This window comes from Simochromis diagramma, unplaced genomic scaffold (assembly GCF_900408965.1).
Source record: "Simochromis diagramma unplaced genomic scaffold, fSimDia1.1 OVJJ01000050.1, whole genome shotgun sequence".
NCBI lineage: Eukaryota > Metazoa > Chordata > Actinopteri > Cichliformes > Cichlidae > Simochromis > Simochromis diagramma.
The window spans coordinates 465,707-488,378 of NW_024387188.1; the positions used below are offsets into that span (position 1 = coordinate 465,707).

At 39.7% G+C, this 22,672-nt stretch overlaps 1 protein-coding gene across 2 annotated transcripts; it reads left to right on the top strand.

Moving 5' to 3' along the window:
* Positions 1-2,145: 2,145 nt before the first annotated feature.
* kif4 (kinesin family member 4) lies at positions 2,146-18,651 on the top strand. 2 transcript variants are annotated; one of them, XM_040049855.1, is made up of 31 exons: positions 2,146-2,372; positions 3,157-3,301; positions 3,450-3,564; positions 3,747-3,937; positions 4,020-4,109; positions 4,227-4,393; positions 5,523-5,617; positions 5,758-5,877; positions 6,783-6,958; positions 7,090-7,151; positions 7,264-7,396; positions 7,591-7,649; positions 7,825-7,930; positions 8,187-8,294; positions 8,439-8,615; positions 8,879-8,982; positions 9,075-9,219; positions 10,330-10,440; positions 10,581-10,664; positions 10,806-10,919; positions 11,022-11,177; positions 12,299-12,396; positions 13,612-13,741; positions 13,875-14,045; positions 14,132-14,251; positions 14,365-14,442; positions 15,189-15,290; positions 15,369-15,536; positions 15,746-15,871; positions 16,494-16,601; positions 17,861-18,651. In XM_040049855.1, exons 2-31 carry the CDS (start codon positions 3,179-3,181, stop codon positions 18,047-18,049), a joined length of 3,726 nt encoding a protein of 1,241 aa, XP_039905789.1. In that variant the 5' UTR covers positions 2,146-2,372; positions 3,157-3,178; the 3' UTR covers positions 18,050-18,651. The 2 variants fall into 2 exon arrangements, with proteins under 2 accessions (XP_039905789.1, XP_039905790.1); XM_040049856.1 differs by having other exon boundaries at positions 15,746-15,859.
* The last annotated feature ends 4,021 nt before the right edge of the window (positions 18,652-22,672 follow it).

The window sequence follows — 22,672 nt, forward strand, 5'->3', positions numbered from 1 at the left end:
AACATGTAACCCTAACATTGGATATAAATGTAGTCATATTATATTCTCACATTTTGTATCTATGCAAGTTCCTGAAAGCACTCAAAAATGATGTGAAGTGCGCAGACAAAACAGTTGTAAAAAATTGTTTTAAAAGAAAAATAATAGTAAAAAAAAAAATGCAGATGCCTGCATTTATTGTATTACACAATAAATGAAGCAAGTAAAAATTGTCTTGTGTTTTCTTATGTGGCAACATATAATTTCACTTATTGTCACATGCACCTCTACACAGTCAGTTAATCTCGCTGACATCTCAGTGATTTATTTCTGTAGGCAATTGTTCAAGTTTACTCAACTCAACAGATATTTAGCATATTTTTAATTATTAATACATTTTTGTGAAACAGAAATGAGTTTGATCATATGTTAAACTTTCCGTGGTTAATGGCAAACACCATTATGGGGCTTTTAGCTCAGTAGAGCATGAAGCTGGTATGTACACATAGCTTAGTGCAGCTGAGCAGACTGTATTCTCTTTGAAACCCTGTTCGTGTAACCATTGGAACTGAGGCACGGGTGATGTCATTGCAATGCAATCCACCACGTCCAGATTATCTTTTGAAGCTGCAACAGGAAAGGGGGAAGCAGGCTGAATTTCCTCCCCTTCTAGCTGCAGTCTAAGTGCGTGCACTGTTGTCAAGGTCGAGATGGCTTTAAGTAACCCCCACACTGAGAGAATTTATCACTGGCTCTGCAGTTTTACCTTTTTAAGAAAAATACATGTATCTGCACTAATCATTATGTGAATATAAATGGAAAGATTAGGCTGTTTTGTTCCATTCATTTACTGTCTGCTCTATTCCTGGGAGCTGGGACTGTCTGGCATGTTGTTATTACGCCTTGTGGTGGAATTTCCCACAGCAGCAGGACTCACTTGCCTCTGAGATCACAGCTGAGAGGAGACATGATGATGAACATGATTCACATAAGCATGGAGTTAGGTATAGGGGCAACACCAGGGTTTTCTGGTTTTTTAAATCAATAGTAAGGATTCATTGGTTCTCAAATCTCCTTCAACACATTGTGACAAACGACTCAATAGCAAAACAATCACTTAATGGTGAGCAATTGCAAAATACCTCTATTTCATACCACTGTCAGTGTGTCGTAACTGTAGGGTTTTAGAAATGGCAGGATAGTGGCTAATTCTTCGGATGAATATAGGACATGCCCATGGTTGATATGTGTTATCATATTTCATTTAATCACACTGCAAAAATGTGATATGAGGTCAAGAGCTTCAGTCAGAGGAGGGGTGGGGCTGAGTCAGACATCTGTGTTGGCTGGTGAGGATAAGCTCTATTGGCGCTTATGCTTCTCCCAAGGAGTTCCAAGTATTGACAGAGGTCAAAGTTTGCATATGGTCCAATTATGTGCTCACTTGTCCCATTCATTCAATAAATTTCCTTGATGTGTTTGGTTGGACTGGTTACTGTCATAAAATGATACGTTACTGCATATTATCAGAAACACATAAATGCAATGTGAATCTGTGCCCCAGTTTCTGCTGCTCTTATTGTCAGCTTAGCTCTGTCTTCCCTGCAGAAACCTTGTCATCATCATTTTATCTGGACTCAGCTGTTTTCCCCCTCTGGCTCCCAGCGTAATGACCTTTCTCTTCCAGCCAGAAGACAAGAGTCACTCCCCCATTTCTCCATTGTAGGCTGAAAAACTCATCTCATCGAGTGGGGCGTTATGTCACTCACCCATCTCTCCTTATATTCCTCCTGTCTTTTTGAAAAAACAAATAGTCCCCTCTTGCGCTTTCATTCTTTTGTTCATTTATTTATTTGTGTTTATTAATCCTGGCATCTCTACCTTAGCTACTGAGTTTCGTGTTGTTGCCTGGACAATAAAACTCTAGTGCTTTCCTCACTGTGTCTGTGGTTAATTACTTTTAAGTATGGCTATTTAAATATCAAGTAGGGATTTCATTTACTAATCGCACCTTCAAGTATATTTCGAAGTTCAGAAACATTGAGGAGAAAGGGTGAAACGGATAACACAGAACAACGTACTAACGCTGTACTCTTCCGTTTATCCTGTAGAGGTCGGTAGCTGCGGTTTCTGCATTGACTCTGCAGTAAAATTACAAGTAGAAGAAGAAACAGGAGGCGGAGCTGAGTGTTTGAAAGTGGCGGGCAGTAACAGCTCCTCTTAGGGACCTGACTAAGTACTTGAGCAAAATTTAAAAAGTCGAGGAAGTTAGCGTTAATAATTTGATATATTTAAGGCTTAATGTTTTTTTGAGAGCGTCTATCAGGCAGAACCAACGAATGTAGTTTTCGCGATACTTAATTAAACACTGGCTCTGGAGGAAACGTGTGAAGGTAACGTTAATGTCAATGTTTGCTGATAACTCCCGCTAGTTAGCTACGGTTAAGCTGTCGCTGGTTTCAGCTGAGCTAATTAACAGTCATCTTGATGCATTTTTGGTAGTGCTTTCTGTTCTGGAAAAGTAGCACCGCTAACTATGAAATGTGAATTGCTCGAGTGGACGTAAAGTATGGCTGCTGTTTGTGTCCTCCAGACAAACAGTTAAAATTTATCGTCAACGATACAACCCCCTCCGTGGAAAATGGTAGATTTCCACCAGGACAGGGAGTCATGACTCATTGCACAGCTCTGTTTTGTTCCGATTCATCTCCAGAAGGGCTGAAAGCTGTGGTGCACAGAGACTGATAACGGAGTCGCAACATAGGAAGTTAATAATGGAGCAATTCTTTAGATACTGACACCACCCATTGTTTTATTAAGTCATTTTCACAAATAAGCACTTCTGTAAAAAAAAAAAAAGACAACCGCATAAATGTTTGACACTCAGCCATATAAAGTGTGTAACCGTAAACTATCAGAAGAGATTTCTATTTTATTTCTATGACGTTTTTTTGGTCTGTCAAATTGTCTAGCAAAAGTAAAGTCTTATATTTGAACATACACGGAGTCCCTATTACACCACTTGCCTTAATATTGAGTACTCAGCACTTTTTTATTTTGTATAAATTATAAAGTTTTTTTTAAACATCTTTGTTCTGCAAATATATAGTAACATGCCTTTTAATCACATTAGTGCCCAGCTTTTTTTGGTAATCCCTTCATTTTGTTGTTTTGCAGTTATTCATTGGAATATTGCATCATGACAAACGAGGATGAGAAGGTCATTCCGGTGCGAGTTGCCTTACGATGTCGCCCACTAGTACCAAAAGAAATCAACGAGGGATGTCAGTCCTGCCTCACTTTCGTCCCTGGGGAGCCACAGGTGCTCAACTGCCTTTCTTTCACAGGCATGCCTCACAATATATCAAAATCAAACTACACTGTGTGTGTGTTTGTTTGTCAGGTGTTTTCGTTTTGTACTTACATTGCATGTTGTGTGTAAAAACTGCTGCATGTTTGTTTGGTTTCAGGTGATTGTTGGCACAGAGAAGGCATTCACTTATGATTATGTATTTGAGCCCACTGCTGAACAAGAAGAAGTCTTCAGTACAGCGGTTTCCCCTTTATTGTCTGGGCTTTTCAAAGGTAGCTTTTAACTTGATGCTTTTTAAGTGAATGTCTTAAGATTTAATCTTCTTCCTGAGACGTGATTATGTGGGCACGAAAAATAAAATAGCTGTGTTTATTGTTTGTATTCCTTTAAATCTATTGAATAATTTTGCAGCTAATTATGCTCCATCCATCATGTGATGTTATTGTTACTGTAGGCTACCATGCCACAGTTCTTGCCTATGGACAGACGGGATCTGGAAAGACCTTTTCGATGGGAGGAACCTATACAACGGCTCAAGAAAACGAGCCATCTGTTGGAGTCATTCCTCGAGTTATCAGGTGCATCTTTGCAGAAAAGGAGCAAAGGACAGACTGTGAATTCTGTCTGGCAGTGTCTTACCTGGAGGTTGGTGAATGTTTTTGGTTTGTGGTGTGTATGTACAATAGCCCTTTAAAGTAAAGTAGTTAAGGTTTTCTTTTGATTGTAGATTTATAATGAAGAAATATTAGACTTGCTGTGTTCATCCAAAGACAAACCTGCTATCAGCATTCGGGAAGATCCTAAAGAAGGCATCAAGGTGAGTGACTCATATGTTAAAAGCAAATTCAAATTTTTTGACAGCCCACCTGAACCACATATGTGCATTTTTCTCCATCTTTAGTTGAACTTTTATTAAAAATGTCCTGCTTTCCAGATTGTCGGCTTAACTGAGAAGCAGGTATTTTCTGCCCCTGAGATGGTGAGCTGTCTGGAGCTTGGAAACTCTGCTCGTACCGTGGGCTCCACAGCCATGAACGCTGCCTCTTCACGTTCCCATGCTATCTTCACCATCACACTGGAACAGCGCAGAGGGACAGATAAGTCAGTTTGGCTGCCTTTTTCCTTGATAAAACATGTTTCATCTTATTGTCCAAACATTTTTTTCTGATATAGACACAGAATACCTCCTCACAGTGCTCAGATATAAGGTGACAGTCATTTGAATTCTGTACATTTTCATATTCCTGTTATGGGTATTTGTTATAGAATTGCTCTAAATGTTACAGTTTTAATTTAACATTTGTCCAGTAAAAACTTTGCCTTGGGTTGTTATTGTCAAGTTTTGATTTACTGGAACCGGCTTTGGACACTATGTTTCTGTTATTTTGCCTTTGTACGTCACCACAGCGGGGTTTTTTTTTTAAATGTAATCCTCAACATGAGGCATTTGGTTCTATTTCAAGGGGTATTGTGAAAGAACTGTATGAATTGCTTAGGAATTAAAGTTGTTTTTGTACATAATGCCGCACTGTCAAAGTGTCAAAAGAAACTGGACAAGCTGCTTCATGACCGGGTGTTGCTTGTTGCCTCATTAAGAGATTAGGCAGATAAAAGATCTGGAGTTGATTCCAATTGTTGAACTTGCATTTGTTGGTTTTTCACTGAAACTCTGAATAGAGGTCCAATGAGAGGCTGGTGCAAGCAAGGAAGGCCACCATTAGCCTGATAAAAACATAGTGAATACATCAGACAAAGAGAGAAAATGTATGAAGTTGCTGAATCAACAATCTAGTCCATTCTTTAAAAAAAAAAAAAAAACAACCTAATAATCCACTCACCAGCTCAGCAACACCAAAAGGACCACAGAAGGCACCACCACAACCTAAAACTAACAGCAAATATTCTTGTTTTTTAATGTCATTATAAGGTGTTTGTTTGTTGAATTTTGAGGTGAAAAATGAATCCATGTTCGAATAAGACTGTAACATGACAAAATGTGGAACAAGTGAAGCGCTGTGAATACTTTTTAGATACATTGTATCAGCTAAATTGTTGATTTACACAGAGGGTGGGTCCAGAATTTCAGTGTTTCTCTTTTGTAAGCTACTATAATATTTTCCCTTAAACTGGGTTAGTGTGTTTGTGCACGTCCCCATTCTACAACACCCAACAGGCATTTCCAAAATATTGCCTACTGCAGTCTGAATATTTATACAATCCTTTGTTTCAGGGCTGATTCAGTTGTTTCAAAGTTGCATCTTGTGGATCTGGCTGGATCCGAGAGACAAAAGAAAACCAAAGCAGAAGGAGATCGTTTAAAGGAAGGTAACCAAGATCAGTTAAAAGTTGTAAGCCTTTAATGTGCGATTATCACGGAGACATGTGCTGCTATGTAAGGTGTATTAAGCTACATTTCTGTGTTTAATAACAGTACTTCTGGTCATGCCGTCCATATTTATGTGCAGGTATCAGCATCAATCGTGGCCTTTTGTCTTTGGGAAATGTGATCAGTGCTTTGGGGGATGAAAGCAAGAAAAACACCTTTGTTCCTTACAGAGACTCTAAGCTCACCCGCCTGCTGCAAGGTAAGCTTTGATGTAGATGGCCAGATGTTACATTATGGTCATTAGGTCAGACATGGATACATTCTCACTGTGAGGATTTTCAAAGTCAGTCAGGGTTTTATTTAGGTTTTCAGAAGGCTTAGATGCCTGGAGTCCAGGATTGGTGGTGCTTTTATTTACCTTTAATCTTGAATCTGAAGAAAAATGCAAGAAATAAGACTCATAATTCACAAACATGAATTTAATTTGAGTTAAACTGGATATGTGCTGCCCTTTTTCTTTTCTTTTTTTAAGTGTTTCTTTGTTTTGCTCATTATATTCTCTAGCAAAACCAATTTTATGAAAACATTTTAAATCTGTCATATATTTTGTCCTGATTCCTTTAAAGTTGTATTTGTGGACTCTGCTGGAGTCGATAATTCCGTTTTAAATCATTCTTATTTAGCTTATACCAGACTTTGGTGTGATTCCTCGATTCTTCCACTGTCTGAAACAAGACTTTTAAGGTCCCTTTCATATGAGGCCTTTAAGCCAGCTATGTTCTGAATGGCTGCATTCTGCAAATCAAGGTTTGAACAGCAAGTGGAGGCTGCCATTCTACTTCCAGAAAGACCTGTATGACTGAGATGATCATAAGATGTTGTCACATAGGCCCGCTTCTACTTTCAGCAGACACAAACATTATGCCTTTCTATGGTAGGGCTTGTAGTATGTGGTATTTTCTTTTTTCCTGCTTGTTTCACTTCCATTACCATGAAAAACTGAAACATCTTCAGACTCCTTGAACAGGATTCGCATTAAGCTTACGGTAGGTTTTTATTTATTTGAGGGAGAAAAGCTACGGGTGTTCAAAGTGGTAACAATGCATTGTAGAACTTAACTGCACCCCTGTAAACGTATACATGTATATGTGTGTTTGTCCTCAGATTCTCTGGGAGGCAACAGCCACACTTTGATGATTGCTTGCATCAGTCCTGCAGACTCCAACATGGAGGAAACCATCAACACGCTGCGATATGCTGACAGAGCTCGCAAGATTAAAAATAAACCAGTTGTCAACATCGACCCCAGAGCTGCAGAAATGAACCGCTTGAAACAACAGGTGCAAAAATGGGTGTTGGCCCTCATTATCATCAGCACTCAAATTACTAGTGTTGCAGTTTTTCATTGAGTGGTTTAGTTTGAAAAAGATTAAAGCATGTTCCAAATGTTTTCAATGGTACCCTGGTGTAGGTCCAAGAGCTGCAGGTGATGCTACTTCATGCACGTGGAGGAGTAGCTCCGGTGCTCTCTGGGTAAGACAACTTTCTCAGTAAACCTCAGGGTTCAAAGAGGATGCCAAATAAATGCAGCCAGAATAAACATCACCCATAAAGCAAAAGGCCATAATAGTTGCCCCTGTTGCAGGTCAGAGAGTGCAGAGAACGTGACTAAACTGCTGGAACGAAACCGCGCTCTGCGGGATGAGAACAATAAACTGAGCAGAGAGCTGAGTGAGGCAGCTGGACAGACGGCCCACATGTTTGAGAAGATCATTATGGTGAGCCTGGTCACAGCAGCATCCTGTCTAAAGAGGAAATTATTATTGCTGATGAAAACAAAAGGATTGGATTTGACACGAACAAAAACAGTTGCAAATTATTTACAGTTGATCTTTTGACCTTAGTTTCTTTCTTACATTTCCACTGTTTTGCATCATCATAGTTTTTATATGCCGTTTGTTTTATTTTGAAGACAGAGCAAGCAAATGAGAAACTGCAAAGCAAGCTGGAGCAACTGCAGCACCATGCAGCGTGAGTTTGCAAAAGCAAAAAGCCAGCAAAGCTTTAGAAGAGGTCTCAAAAAGCTTTAACAGTAGCTGTGCTGAAATCTGTTCCTACAAAAAGCAGTTTCATTTTTTAATTTGACTCAGGATTTCAGCTTGTCGACAAATCCACTGAGTCACATTGATGTCCGATGGTTTTTCAGATGTACTGTAGATCTGGAGAAAGTGATGAAAACGCTGGAGGACCAGGAGCTCAAGGAGAATGTTGAAGTGATGAAGAATCTGCAAAACATCATCTTGGAGCTCAAAGTATGGGTGTCTTCTTACATTACAATCCAGTCCAAGAAATATAAGTCAAGTAATAATAGAGTAAATTGGTGCTTCTTTTTTAAATAGAGAGCTTTGCCTGATGTTAAATATAGAAAGAAATGGGTTAAATAAATTTGATGACAAATTTCTTTTGCTGCTGTGTTATTAAACTATTTTGCAATTCTTCAATTTTTCCACTATTAAATTTGAATATTCTTCTTGAATGTTATGGTTTACTCCTTGTTTGCTTTGTCAGAATGAGAGTGCGGGCATCGCCGCCTCCATTGATGCAGTGGCTGCAGGAGAGGATTTACCTGAAGTGTCTGGGAATGGCAATAAATGTTCACCAGAGGGATCCCCATCAGTATGTTTTCAGTTTTGTTTTCTTAACGTATCTTCCACGAGTAGCGGAGCATCACGTTTCTTTTATCTTGCCCAAACTAACTTGACTGAAGACTGAACCAGATGTAATTTTAGATGTTTTCCAACTCTAATACTCTCCAAATAGGATGCCACTGCCCTAAAGGACTCTCCAGAAGCCTTCACAGCCCATCATGCATTGCGGCAAGCCCAGCTCTCCAAGGAGCTGATTGAGCTTAACAAAGTCTTAAGCCTGAAAGAAGCATTTGTTAAAAAAATGTGCCAAAATGACAGCCAGCTGGAGCCGATGCAATCTGAGCACCAGGTCAGCATTACAGAGTCACTTAACTGTCATCTCACTACAGTAGACAAGTTTAAGCGAGGTGTTATTGACTGCCAAGTCACAGTTTATTATTGGCATTTTTAAACTTTGCAGACGTTTCCACTTGAATAACAAATTCTAAATGGTTTTATTAGTAGAGGCTGTCACATACACAGATCTCAAAGTGTAGTGCAAATACGTGTAAGCCATATTTCAAAATATCATGAAACGGTAGACACATTTTAATCTTTCGGACTCTCTTCCAGAAAAATGTACAAACTCTACAGTCTGCTGTGGATTCACTGCAGAAGGAGAAAGAGGAACTCGTTTTGGCCCTTCAGTCTGCAAAGAAAGACACCAACCAGGCTAAGTAGGAAAGCCCTTTCTTTGTTTTGGTGCTTGTTGTAATATACGTGCAGGTTCTTATACTTGACCTGACTTGACGACTCCATCCTCGCCCAGGCTCAGCGAGCAACGGAGGAAGAGACTGCAGGAGCTTGAGAGCCAGCTGGTAGACATGAAGAAGAAACTTCTCGAGCAGTCCAAACTGTTGAAACTCAAAGAGTCGTCTGTTCAGAAAGTTAGCAAGCTCATGGAGGAAATACAGGTAACGGTTTATTTTCCTTTAATGGTGTGTTGAATATTTTGTGTGGCATGGGTTTTGTTTTGTTTTGTTTTTTTAAACTGATCTTTAAATTGAAGTACAAGACAAAACAACACAGTTGGGAATTGTGATATAAACCACAGCTGAGATGCTTAATCTAACACTGAGTCCTGTAAAAGCAGGGTGTAGGGCTGGGCTATTAGTTAAATCTTATTTCTAATTGTGCTTTTTGGCTTTAAGGGATTATGAAAACAAGATGGTTGATTTTTTTTTATTTTTTTATTTTTTTATTTTTTTTTTTTTTTTTTAAATCTCTTTAGATTCATTTTCATTACAAAGCTCTTGTGATACCAATCCAAATCTCAACTGGCCTGTTATACAATACATGCTTTTATTTTAGGTTTAGAATTGCTTTATGTCATATTTACCTCTTTCTTTTCGTTTTAAAAAATTTGATCTCCTTCTTTACCGTTTTTGTGTTTATAATATGTTGGCTATTTTTAATGGGAGAAATACTTTAGAGCAGCTTTTTTTAATTTTTATTTTTTTTTTTTTTTTTTTAATTACTTTTTCCTTCATAAAATCGCAAACTAACAGTTTATTTGGCTTCAGCCATGATGACAAGCCTTGATGAACAAAGGCTCTCTTTCTGTCTAGTGAAAGCTAAAATTGTAACAAGATCACAAGTTGTGAACCTTTGGAAGGATCGTTAACTGCTGCCTGCAGCTGATTTGTCTGCAGATCACACACGAGAGCCTGTGATCGTATCTCCATATCAGACAATTATAGTTTTTGTTTATATTAAAAATCTCTGGCAGAGTTTTCAGATATTGTTTTTAGTCAGAAACGAATTAAGTCAATGTGATGAGAGCCACCATGTAACTGATGAGTCATTTTTGGATCATCAAGCAGCCTCAGTAATAGATGTAATAGTTTATCTATTATCTTTGTTCAGTAACATATTTCTCTTCTGCATTATATGGCACTTTGTGAGCATGCAGTACAGAAACCTTTTGTCACATGGCGTCATCGTGTGTACTCTGAGCTTTGTTTTTCTTTAAAGCGTTTGAGTAACTACAGACACAAGTTTCAAATGTCGCTGTGTTCTCACAGGCTATGAAGACCCAACGTACACAGCTAATGCGGCAGATGAGAGAGGACTCTGAGAAATTCAGGCAGTGGAAGAACAAAAAGGACAGGGAGGTACTGCAGCTGAAGGAGAAGGTGAGTAGAGATAAGACTCTTATGGAGACATAAGAGGGATGACTTCAGTTGTTGCACTCTCTACCCTTTTCTTGTCAAAAACCTGTTTATTCTGGAGGTTCTTTGACTTCTGTAATCCGTTTATTTTGTATTTTTTGCAGGATCGTAAACGGCAGTATGAGCTGCTTAAACTGGAGAGAGATTTTCAGAAACAAGCCAACGTCCTGCGTCGTAAAACCGAAGAGGTGTGGCCATTCCCTCTTGCACAGTTTGTTTGTTTTTTACCATTTGAAATTTTTGTGTTCATAGGGTTGAAGAATCACTGGAAAAGGTTTGTAGCTGTTTATGAGGTGCTCTTTTTTTTTTTTTTTTTTTTTTGCTTAAAGGCTGCAGCTGCAAACAAGAGATTAAAAGATGCTCTACAGAAGAGAAGTGAGGTAGCAGAGAAGCGCAAAGATGCCCAGAACAAAGGCATGGAGGGAGCAGCTGCGAGAGTGAAGGTAGAAAAACATGATTCTTGAGAAATGGTCAAATGGTTTGTGTTGGCGATAACTCGGACTTAAAGTTTCACAATATGAACCGTTTTCCTTTTCTGTCATCAGACATGGTTTCTCAACGAGGTGGAGGTGATGGTTAGCACGGAGGAGGCCCGGCGCCATCTCAATGATCTTCTGGAGGACAGGAAGGTTTTGGCTCAGGAGATCAACCACCTCAAACAGCAGCTGGAGGCTGGGGAGAGGCCGGCTCCCAAAATCAGGGTGAGCTGACACATCTGTACAGTTGTTACAGAAAACGAAACATGCAGCAGGGCCCTGTTTCAGTGCCAGGTTTGGCTAATAACACTGAGTTTGATAACCCTGGGATTAGCTGGGTTTAAGATCTGAGCTGGTTACTGTGGAAACGGACTCTTTGACGGGCTTTCTTTTGCAAACTTTGGTGTTTCTCTCTGACTCTGCCCTCTGGCTACACCTGAACCAGCTGTCTGACACTGTTTAATATCCTCATTCACAAAGTGGCTATCAAAGATCAGAGTGGAGCCAATTAAGCTACAGAAGTTTACATTTTTACACACGCTGAAATCTCAAGAACACGTTAGCTTGCCGTTTGTTTGCTAAAGTTCTTTAAGTAACATGAGCAGTTGAATAATAAATGAGTGATAGAAGGACAGAGACAGTTGTCATTACACTGTATATTTATAATCGCCTCAGGATAAAATCTTTAGTGTCTAACTCTGTTTCTCTAGATAGAAACAGAGCTGTGTAAATGTTTAAACATGTAACACGCTGATCAATAATCAACCATTTGTTGTGTTGTAATCGCTCACAATGATGGAAAAATGTCTGTCACAGTTGAGATCTTCCAGATGAGGCTGAATGATTCTTAAATATGTTTGTGACCTTTTAAATTCAGACTGCAGCAGGCAGCATTCAATAAATCGGCCTTTAAATGATGTTAAACAATATTTTGAAAGGTACAATGTGTGAAATTCAAAGACTGAACTCATCTGAACAGATGAGAACCACAGATTCAGACTGGATGAGGACCAGATCCAATTTAGATGTGGTTATTTTCCAGCTCATCGTGTCCATTTTGGATCCATTCACAGGGACTTATTTACATGAGTTAAATGCAAAACCAACTTACTTAACTCTTAGTTTTAATAGCAACTCTGTAAACATCTCTGCTACAGCAGAGACAGCCATCATCTATCAGTGAACTCTGATTGGCTATAATTATAAACATTCCTCTGGGGACCATTAAAGCAGAGTTTGTCTATAAATCTAATTAAGTGTTTTCTTTTTTAAATAAAATAGTTAAAGTGACATGGATGCAGAGAAATGTGGTTAAATCATTTACTTTATGTCATCTCTCCATGCAGCGTCGGACACTGATCATATCTGAACTGGAGAGCCAGGGGGCGCTGGAAACCCCTCTGACGAAACAGGTGGAGAACCTGGAGACAGAAATTGGCCTCAGGTGAGTCATGAAAACCAGCCAAACAAGACACCTCAGTCTGTCAAAACCAGACAGTATAATACCTAGCTGCCATGACATTTCCTATTGGTTTGATAAGTTCCATTGGTTTCATTCTGTTTCGAGGCCACTTAGATGAGCGTCTTTGCTGCTGTCATCTTGGTTACAAAAGTGACGAGGAGGGGTGGGTCTGAAAGCATTGTAGTGGCTAATGACCTGTGATTGAGAAGTCGTTAGTAACTGAGGACATAAACCTAGCAGGAAAGTGTTTACAGAGGTGAGGCCAGAAAGCTGATTTCTCATAGACTTCTATAGGACCAAAAGTCTATGTGCCTAATTGCAACTACTGCCATCTGATGGCCTTCACAAAGAATGCAGGTTTTAGGCACTTGCCCATTGGCTGAATTTTTCCAACCTGAAAGTACATCCATATTTTTTACTGTCTGTGGTCCAAACTGTTTGTGTGATTTAATGACTATTTCAAGCAGCCTTTTTTTTCCTTTATATGTAAAAAAAACTTTATTGTCTATTTCTACGATGCTCTCTGTAATAAGTAATAGCGGTTTAAAAAAAACAAAAACAACCCTGAATTTGTTCACTGATTATTTCAGGGTTTTTTTTGTTTGTTTGTTTGTGTTTCGATTTTCCTTGAAGCATTTATTATTACTTTAGTAGCCTCTCAAGCTTTTAGCAAAAGATGAGTTTGGAGTCCAGTTTATGCCGAACTTACACCAAACCAAGGGTTCAGAGCTGCAAGGAAACATCTGATGTTGCATTTAAGTACAGTTGTTGCAATTTTAGTAATAACTGTACTTAAATGCAACATGTGTGAGCTGTCACTTTATCATTTTAATGTTGCAATAAATTCGCAAACGTTTAATATACTTCTTTTTCTTGATTCATGCAAATAGCGAAGGTCAGTCATGTAAATGTTGTCAACAACCAGTAACTTGGTTCTCTCTGGTTTCTCAGCCACAGTCGGTATTTTCATTTTTCTTTTAGGCTGTTTTTCCAGAACAAACCATCACACATGTTGCAGTTGTGGCCAAAGGTTCTGTACTCAAGCTAAAAGGTCCGCTGTATTAGCAAAATCCTGCTAACGAAGCTATGTACAAGCTTGTTTTATTTGGACTAAAATGCTGTTTGCGTTTGTTTTGTGCGTATATGCTACACGTTAAAGGTTTTATAAGATCTGCAGAGTGATTTGCACCTTCACAGGAATGCCCAGATAGCGGACCTGCAGCAGAAAGTTCTCGCTGCAGACAGCGAGGGACGTTTTAAGCAACGCATAGACAACATCACCAGTATAGTTGAGACAAAGTGTGCCCTCAAGGTCCTGATGTCAGAGGTAGATAAAATGAAATGAGAATGCATGCATATATTCCATGACCATAACTGAATTGTTTAATTGTACAATAGTCAAATCACTTAATGGTGTTTGGTTTTAGAAAAGAAAATCTAATATTTTTTTCTTTTTTAAGTTGGTTTCTGCTAAAACAGCCCATGCCAAGCTGGAGAGCGAGGTGACACAGGAAAAGGCAAATGCACAAGATTTAAGGAAGATGCTGGCTGAAGAGAGAAATGTCATGTCCACCATGGACATGGAGCACCAGCAGCAGCTGGTTGAACTCGAGCAGAGGCATCAAGAGAAGGTGCTTCATAGATGGGCTCGCTTTAGACTCAAAAATATTGACCTGTCACAGCTCCATATATTTACCTTTCTACCTTGTTTCTTCAGGTTCTTTACCTCCTTAACCAGCTTCAGAACAAACCTATCGGTGAAGATTCAGACGAAACAAACCAAACCATCAAGGAGAGTTCAAAGGAGAAGGAGCTCCTGCAGCGCCTCAATGTTCAGGTTTGTCTGGACAGATTTTACAGCCGTTTGTGGTTTAATTAACTTTAGCTTTCTTTGTTTTAATTAATTAATGCAGAGTTGTGCCCAGAGCTTATGTTGTAATATCATTATAGGAGGAAGAGCTTGAAAAGCTACGGGAATTAAACGAGCAGAACCAGAAACTGGTGGAGCAGAATGAAGAGTACAGACGGGTAATGGTGTTTTTTGTTGTTGTTGTTGTTGTTCTTCTTCTTCTTCTTGTTCTTCTTCTTTTTTTTCCCTCCAATGTCATTATATTTCTGTTGTCATGACTAGCCAGTTGTTCAGCCAGTTAAGTATGGCAGTCTGAGTGTTTTCCCTTATTAATTTTTTTAAAGCAATCAATGGCAGCAGATGGCGGCCCCTCCCTGAGCCTGGCTCTGCCAGAGGTTTCTTTCTGTTAAAAAGGGAGTTTTTCTTTCCCACTGTTGCCAAGTGCTTGCTCAAAAGGGAAATTTCTGATTGCTCGGGTTTTCTCTCTACTATGGTTGGGTTTTTCCTTACAATATAAAGCGCATTGAGGTGACTGTTGTTTTGGTGTTTTATAAATAAAATTGAGTTGAATTATTTAAGGCCCCCCTAAAGACGTTCATGCAATCCTGATTATGTCCTTACGCACCATCTCTACATATTTTGCATCATACTAGTCTTTGATTGTTATTGACGAGGGAGCTAAGTGCTGCAGTGGAGACAGAGTAGACTACAGTTACTACCTGTATGCTGGAAATGTTGAAAAAAGTGTTTGCCTAGATGAAAAGAAACCCTGTCATAAAGAAAGTATTTGTGTAATTTCACTCACTGCCAGAAGGAAGAAATAAAAGTTCTGCAGTGCAGGTTTGAATAGTGAAAAGCAAAAAAAAGCATTGCAATTCTCTTCACCTAAGTTATATGACTAACCTAAACCTACCCGTGTCTGCAGAAACTCTCAATGGTGCACCTGGCAAGTGAGAAGAAAATCCTTGTGCCTAAAACCAACAAAGAAAACAACCCAGATGACTCGTTTGAGTACATCCCTCCAAAGGTAAGTTTTTCTTGCAGATTTACTTGAAGTAGCTTCAATGTATGATTATTTGAACATAACATGGTGCTTTCTCTGTAGCCTAAATCAAGGCGCTTTACCACAGCTAAAGCGCAGCTGAATACGACCATTAACATCGAAGAGCTGATGTCACCCAGCGAGGACGAAAACGAGGAGGAAACAGAAGAGTGGCGACCTGAGAAACAGGAGAGAGGACGCAGAGTCTCAAAGAAACCGAAACAAACCGGGGTAAGACGGGAAGAGGAGTCTGGCACTTTTTTCTTTTTGAATTGAACTCCTTGATCTTATAGAAACAGACTGTCCACAGTGAAAACAAATCACGTGCACCTTATCATCATGTCATTTCTTTGAAAATGTCACATATTTCAGACCAAAACAGAAATGAAACTGTTTGCATCAGGATAGAAGGCCTATGAACCTGGTTTCTCTTCTTTTAGTGTGCGTGTAAAGGTCGCTGCAGCAACAAGCAGTGCAGGTGCCGCAAAGGGAAGATGACATGTGGGGAGAACTGCCAATGTGATCACGAGAAGTGTCGAAATATGGATAACCAGGTGCCCGCTGAGGCAGGTTTTTCCTCATTCTTGCTCCCTGTTCTTAATTTGGGATAAATAATGGGTTGTTGGTGTAGATGTAAGATTTCCGTGCAGATTTAGAGCTGCACAAGCACAGCAGTCACTCTTAGCTTTTGGGGTAGAAATATATAAGAATCAGATTTCACACTAGTTTTATGTATGAAAAATGTGCTTAAAATGAACTTTTACTAACTGCTTTAGAAGAGAATAACAGCTCATATGCTGCAGGGCTCCAGTTTTACTCATTAATTGCATCACAAAGAGTTTAGAAATCAGCCACCGAAGTCTGGCCTGATGTACTAGAAACAACATGTATTTTTTTTAAATGCAGTGAAAGAGTAAAACTGGATCCCCACAGTGTTTGGTTGTCAATTTAATTTCAGGCCATTTCCTGCACCCTTCTGGGATGGATTTTTATAGTGCGTATTATACGATAAACATGTTGTTTCATAATGAAAATGATTGAAAACCTATGAAGTGAAAATAAGACTCAGAACTGAAGTGAATGTTAGCCTAAGAGGTGTGTTTCTGAGTAGTCAGGTCTGGCTTTCACTGCCCAGCATATTTCTATCGGTGAGCATTGTTCTGAATTTGGAACTGTTCATTATTTCAGGATGCAAGCTCCACAGAAAGCACTTCCCGAGACTCTCTATCCCTTCAGGATTCCAGTCCAGGCAACAATACGTTCTTCAAGCCGCCGTCTTGCACTCCCACAAAAAAGGTAAGAACAAGAGTTTACTGGCATGCACAGGACTTTGTACCAAGGCTGTGTGTGAGTGAATGTAAACATATTTCTCAGTTACATTAGTTAACATTAGTTTTCTCATTCAATGAGGCAACTCTGCTATGTAGAAATATAGAATTGCAGCAAGAAAAAACTGCTACAGTTGTATAAATCATCAGTTCTAAGATTTTAAGTATCAAGATAAGGGGGGGAGGATCTGATCCTTGAGAGGGTCTAAATGATTTAAGTACAACGAGAGATGAACACGTGGGATACTGCACCTTGTGATTGTTTTTGGGGTTTTTTTGTTTGTTATTTTTAGCAAAGTCAAAATGCCAAAGAGTTTTGTGAAAAGTGCACCTGTACAGTTTCCAGAGGAATTAAGAGTGTAAGTAGCATCCAGGTGCTGATAATCAAATTGAGTTGATTATTGGATTATCAGTAGGTGAGAGCTCCTCTGAAAGCAGACGTTTAGGCAGTTTGCAGCTCTGGTCATTCAGGTTTATGCTAGCACACGCAGGAGAGACGTCATCAATGATCTTAGAGAACAATTGTTGCTGCCCATCAATCTGGAAAGGGTCACAAGGTCAACCTGAAGTCCTGGAAAATATTCAAGGCAGTTGCCAGTCTTCTCAGGAGTGGACGTGCCAGCAAATCCATCCCACAGTAAGACTGTCCAGTGCTCAGAGGAACTACTAAAAAACCCGAGAGCTACTTCATACTCTACCAGCTTCGGCTAAATGAAAAGGAAGAAAAAAACAGTATGGCTTGTTTGTGTCTTCTGTCTAAATAGAGCACAGCATCACAGTTTAGCTTTACAGAGTTTTGTCTGAACAAACCACAGGACTTCTGCAACAATGTCCTGTGGTCAGACAAGACCAAAGTGGAGATGTTTGGTGATGATACACAGCACCACGTTTGGAGAAAACCAAACACAGCATATAAGCAAAAAAGGAGGGGACCTACGATGTGAGAGGCTAATAAGGTCATTCGGGAAAGAAGATGGTTCTATAAACTGTTGAATCATGGGATGCATTTTTGCAGTTTTCCACAAACGGCTTCTGGATTTCCTTTGTCTTTGTTAAATGACTGGGTGTTGTTCATCTGAGGTTGTATTTAAGTAAGAAGACTTTTTTTTTTTTTTTTTTTTTTTTTTTTAAACATCCTGACACTTAAAATTGAGAGTAAACTTAGTATGTTTATGTCTTGCATGTTGCATAACCAGCTAACAGTGTTGTGCTCATTTACTATTTTAGGTGCTAAAAGAAATCGGAGATATGGGACACACCACCGCAGACTTGAAGGTGGCAGAGGAAGAGCAGGAGGACAACGATGATGAAGAGGACAAAACAACAGTCAGCTTCCTCAAGAAGAAGAAACGACTCCTGACGAGTTTCCAGAACAGTTTTTTCTCGGGATGCACTCCAATCAGAGAGGAGTCCTAATCTGGACACTAGCTGTCAATGTTTTTTAGATGAATGTTGTCCGTGCGTTTAAGTCTTTCTGTTTATATGTGACTAACGTGTTACTTGAAAGTAGCTATTGACACTTCAGTTTCAGTAGATGCTGATCAAAGAACTGTGAATAGCACTCAATGATTCACAATGACACGATCAAACTGTACATGACTCATTTATCCCCCCAAATGATAATAAACTCACTTTTCTAACACATTAAACCGGTTGTCACTACAGGTGCATAACATCTTCTTATGGATTAAATTTGAGTCCTTTTTACTGCGTACTATCTGCTGAATAAAGTTTTGAAGTCTATTCTTTTTCTTTTTTCTTTTTTTTTTTTTTTTAAAGCAAATTGATGTTTTTTTCTTTTGTAACTGAAAGATAATTTATTTGAATCCTTCTGGTAGGATTAATGTGGAACTTCTGATTCGTTTTGTTGTTGTGTAGGTTAAGTTAGTGTAAATGATAGATGAAATAAATGTTTCACCAGGAAAACAGTATTCAGTTCATGATGCTTTTGGAAAATGTACATCATGTCCCGGCTGAGCAGTGTGAGTACTGAATGTATTAAATTCTCCCAAATCAAATTCTCAGCTGGAGAATAAGCATTTATCAAGATGCCAAGTCATGTATTGCATGAAAACATTGTGATGTCAGGTTTTGTTGTTGCTTTTCTCCAGTCCACACATCCGAGTGCCTCAGCTGAGAGCAATCTTAGGTTTGTTTGTTTAACTGGTTCATCAAAGCAACTACTGGTCAGATCTCATATGGTCATGGGGGGTTGTACAAAAACGTTATGTACTGTGATACACAGTAGGCATGAACAATGAATCCTTTAAGTATACAACGGACGAGGCTTTTAGATTTGTACTGTCACCTCAGACACCACATATGAATTCTCATACCCATGTTTCATTATGTGAGGCTGTCTTTGCTGAAGAAATGAAAATGTGCAGAAAAGAGACCACGACCAACATATAAATGACAAGTTGTGACTTTTTAACACAGATATGCTCATTTATTTTCAGCAGATTAAACAATTGACCCTCCCTCTCCGGACAGCTGACAACAGCTAAACAACAACTGGTTATATACCAACACTTCCCCTGGGATTAACAGTTTGATTCAATTCTCAGATCAGTTTTGAGAGTTTATTCACTAAGTGTCTAAATCCAACATTATTTGAGCTACTTCAAAGAATGTTTCACTAATAGCAGCTAACAGTGGATAACAGCAGCAAAAACAGGAGCACTTGCAGACAGAAGTTCAGAATATCCTCAATAACTCACCTCTCTGAGCTCTGTTTCATTATCTTTTCAGCACTCGCTGTGGAGCTGTCAAGAAGCACTGAAAGGGGGGGAAACAAAAGACACGATAGCAACAGGTGCATGTGCAAGCACAAAAACATACATTAGAATATAATTGTTATATTTAAAAAAAGGCTCTGACTCTGGTATTTTAGAGCTTTTATTGACTCATTAAAGTGCAATGCTCTCAATTTGGAGCTATTCTGAGGACACGTGTGTCCACAATCCTGCATGTTATGTCTGATTATTGAAGACAGAAAAGAAGTCTGATCATCAAAACAAGCTGGGCAGGGACTAGCAAACATTTGTCCCAGGGGTCTGTAACTTGATGATCCAGACATCATGAAAGGATCCATCTGACCTACATGTAGATACCGCACTCATCTTCTTGTTGCATTTTTTCTGAGCCAAAATAATTGAATACTCTAGTCATATTTTAAGATTTGTGAAAACAGCTTTTGGCTACAATGTCATATTGAATCACGTTCAGTATGACATCACACTAATCAAAGATCTTTAGGTACTTATAGTAGTTTTTACTTTGGGCACACACAAAGTCCCGATGACAGCGTCAGTGGAGGATCTGAGTATGAGCTGGCAGATGATGAAACTGCGGTGAACAATAAGTCTGGATAACTGGATGTTCCTTGGTAAAGATTATAAAGTGGGTAAAACGAACATGCCAAAAGCAAACTGTCACAAGCTGAACGGAAAGAAGCAACAAATTGCAAAGAGAATATCCACTGATCCCAAAGCCAATTTCAGCACAAAACCAAGTTCAGCACAATTTTTCATGGAGATCACCGATTTAACAGTTAAATGTCTCATAAGGTGCTTCAAAGTTCTCCTCTTGGAACATTTTCATCTGATCTAGAAGCTCTTATGGGATGTTATTGGCCATGACAGCTGCTTCCCAGGCCAAATGAATTACAAGACAAAGCATCACTGTTAAACAGAAAAGTCTGCTTGACTTTTTTTTACCCGCCCCCAGATAAAAAGCATTCAGGCTAGTGCAAAAACACTTCACCAGAAAAGGCCACAGAGGCGGAGGACTAAATTACAGATTTACGCAAGAAAATAAATAGACGGGGATGAGCACGAAGAGGCGCATCTAGTTTAAGAGGAGAAAGATTTCATCAAGCCTCAGGGAGATGGGTTATGAAGGCCCCCTTCATGAATACAGAAGACATTTTGTCTCAATAACACAGCAGGATGAAAAGGAAATGAGAGGTCTCTCCCATTTGATTGGATTCAGACGTGAGGGTCGAGGACACGAGGCTTTGTTGAGAAGTACTTTGAGAAACAAGAGGCGATGAGTTTTAAAGGCAGCGTCCTTCGTAGTGTGCAGCGGGCGTCACGTTTATGTATGGAAAATTTATCACACGTCCAAGTAAAATGCACAAGTTGAAGTGTGTCATTCAGTGTAATGGCTCCCTGCTCTCATGAAAACATAATGGTTTCAGCTCAGGAAGGTAATCTGAGCCAGAGGCCTGTTTTTTTCTCGTGCACAGCATGCTGGTCACCAATAGGGGGCACTAAATGTCAGAATACAACTTCTTGTAATTAAGGTTACTTCTCATGGGGTAATCATGGTTCAGGGGTGGAAGTGTACACCTGTCTACCTGCAGAGAGCGTCTGCTGTCAGATGGGTGCACAGTCAAAAGTGTGTGGTACAGCCGTCACTCCCTTTCCTCTTCTGGCCCACAGCATTCGACCAGCACACAGCATCGTCTACATTTGGCACTATGCAGTTGGGATTTTGGAAGACTGGACAGGAGCAAAAAACTGCTCTCTGCAGTCTGTCTGAATGGAAATACCTCTGCAAGCACGGTAGCATAAATTATTATAACTATAATTAAATAAAATTATACATTATTATTTCAGAATTTTCTGATTGTTTTCATGAGATGTCAGGAGACATCACATGATGCTCTACTGTTAAAATAGATTAATTTCTGATGTTCTGTTCAACAGATCTGTGGCGGCTAAATGTATAGTGAGGGTGTACTGAGAACGCTAGACGCCCCAGTCTGCAAGATCTTCAACTCTTTCCCCTGGCAACTCTTTCCTTCAACGTCTCTTTGAAAAGCTGTCAAAGCAATTCAAAGGGACATTGAGTCTTAATGGACCACGTTAAATTGCTTAATCTGCTGCACTGAGCTGCAGCCACAAGGTGGTTGGTGCCTGGTGTGGAAGTTGCTATGAGCCATTTGATCCTTACACCACTGTTGCAAGAGCATGGTCAACATAGCCGGCAATAAGTCAGACTCGTTCTCGGTGGGTGTTGGACTTCACCAGGGACAGAATTACTAGGTGTAGCCAAGTAGTGGAAGGATTCCACTTGGGTGGTCTCAGAATCTAATCTCTGCCTTTTGCAGATGATGTTGTTCTGTTGGCTTTATCAGGTGGTGGCCTCCAACTCACACTGGAGTGGTTCGCAGCAAAGTGTGAAGTGGTGGGAATGAAAATCAGCACCTGCAAATCTGAGGCAATGGTTCTCAGCCCACTCTGCGTCGGGACAAGTTTCTGCCCCGAGTGGAGGAGCTTAAATATCTCGGGTCTTGTTCACAAGTGAGGTGAGCGGGAGATCGACAGATGGATTGGTGCTGCGGCTGCAGTGATGTAGACGCTGTACCGAGGGCAGACCCAAGCTACACTGGAAAGAGGTTATATATTTCGGCTGGCCTGGGAATGTCTTTGTATTCCTCTGGACAAGCTGGAGGTGTTGGCCAGGGAGAGGGAGGTCTTGGCTTCTTTGCTTAGGCTGCTGTCCCCATGACCCAACCCCAGATAAGCAGAGGAAAACGGGTGGATGGATGGATGGATGAATGGATGGATGGATGGATGAATGGATGGATGGATGAATAGATGGATGGATGGATGGATGAATGGACTGAGTCCATGAAGTCAACGTAGAGTTTACTGAGGTCACAAATGTCGCAACCAGAAGAGTCGCCCCCTCCTGGCCATTTACAAAAAATGCAGGTTTGAGGCAATTCAAAGCTAATGGCTTCATTTTTTAGACCAAGAAGTGGTCACCATCTTCATATGCAGTCTAGATATAGCATGCACTGAATCAACAAATAAATATAATAAAAATAATTAGAATACATTATTCTTTACATGTGCATTCTTTAGGTTTAAAAATCTGTTATCAAATAATCCAAGTTCATTCAAGACCTTCAACACTTTTGAAGCCACTTAAAGTATCATTAAATATTAATGACTAAATGAGCATCAGTCAGCATTTAAAAACATATAGTATAGTTAGAGCAGTACACAGTGTGCACTGGGTGTTCTG